Consider the following 1,005-nt stretch of genomic DNA (forward strand, 5'->3'; position numbering starts at 1 on the left):
ACACCCTCTCAACCTGTCTTACAACAGCAAAATTGCATAAATAACACGAAAATAAATCGGCAAGATGAAAAGTGTTACAATGATGTGAATTATATTAAAATCACCAAGAAATTAACAAAAAAATGCCACAAAATTGGATGAAATAATTGAAGATGGGTTCGAAGATATTAAACGATATTCAAAATGATCTCAAACTCCTGATAACTTCGTTAACAGGATTCGAGGTAAATAAATAGACCGTGTACACCTATTTATCCTGTATTTCTGCAATTAGTTAATCGAAGATACAGAATAAAGATAATTAATATTTTGTTAGGAGGCAGATGAAGGTTACCAGTTATGCGAACGGTACGTGTTCTCAAATATGAAACATCATCGGTTCCTTTCCATCAACAGTCATGCAGTAAAACGAACGATCAACGAAGTCGAGGAGAAATTTCAAATCTATGGAAAGTACAATGTTGCACGAGAGTTCAAAAGCCTCGTGGATAATTTTCTCACGAGCTTCGACTTCGAGCAACATCCACAGTATGACCTCCAGTGGTCCCTCCTTTGCCTTCTATTAAATCTCTCCCGAGATACCACAAAATCGGAGATCGACTGTCTTCACACGACAAAAGTTGAGAAAACCCTGACATCTTCATTCTTGGAGGAGGTAGATGAGATCGACTGGGGGGAGCACCTCAAAGAGGGTCAAGAAAATTTCTTTTCTAATTACGCAAGTAGTTCGGACTCCGAGTGGAGTGACGACGAGAACGAGAAAGTCTCAACACCCTTGACAAATACAGAAAAGCCAGTAAAATTGCTGAATGAATCATCGGGTATTGCTCTCTTGGAACCTCCACATCTCCTTCAAACCCCAAAAACTCCATCCGTCTTTCAATTAGCCATAGAATCTCGTGATTGGCTGGATTCCAATGTCGAGAACACCTGGTGGAACACTTTAAACAGTTATGAGCTGAAGCCTCGCTCAAATTTTCCTCAGGCGTATCTCTGCAAAATTTA

The 1,005-nt window shown here is 39.4% G+C and overlaps 1 protein-coding gene across 1 annotated transcript in view; it reads left to right on the plus strand.

The window, feature by feature from the left end:
• The first annotated feature begins 6 nt into the window (after positions 1-6).
• The window catches only part of LOC105263635 (gamma-tubulin complex component 5), a 4,024-nt gene continuing 3,025 nt past the window's right edge, over positions 7-1,005 (plus strand). Inside the window, exons 1-2 of the mRNA XM_011299961.1 lie at positions 7-224; positions 317-1,001. Of these exons, the coding sequence (XP_011298263.1) occupies positions 153-224; positions 317-1,001 (757 nt within the window). The 5' untranslated portion in view covers positions 7-152. The remainder of the gene's footprint in view (positions 225-316; positions 1,002-1,005) is intronic.

This window comes from Fopius arisanus, unplaced genomic scaffold (assembly GCF_000806365.1).
Source record: "Fopius arisanus strain USDA-PBARC FA_bdor unplaced genomic scaffold, ASM80636v1 scaffold00015, whole genome shotgun sequence".
NCBI classification, from domain to species: domain Eukaryota; kingdom Metazoa; phylum Arthropoda; class Insecta; order Hymenoptera; family Braconidae; genus Fopius; species Fopius arisanus.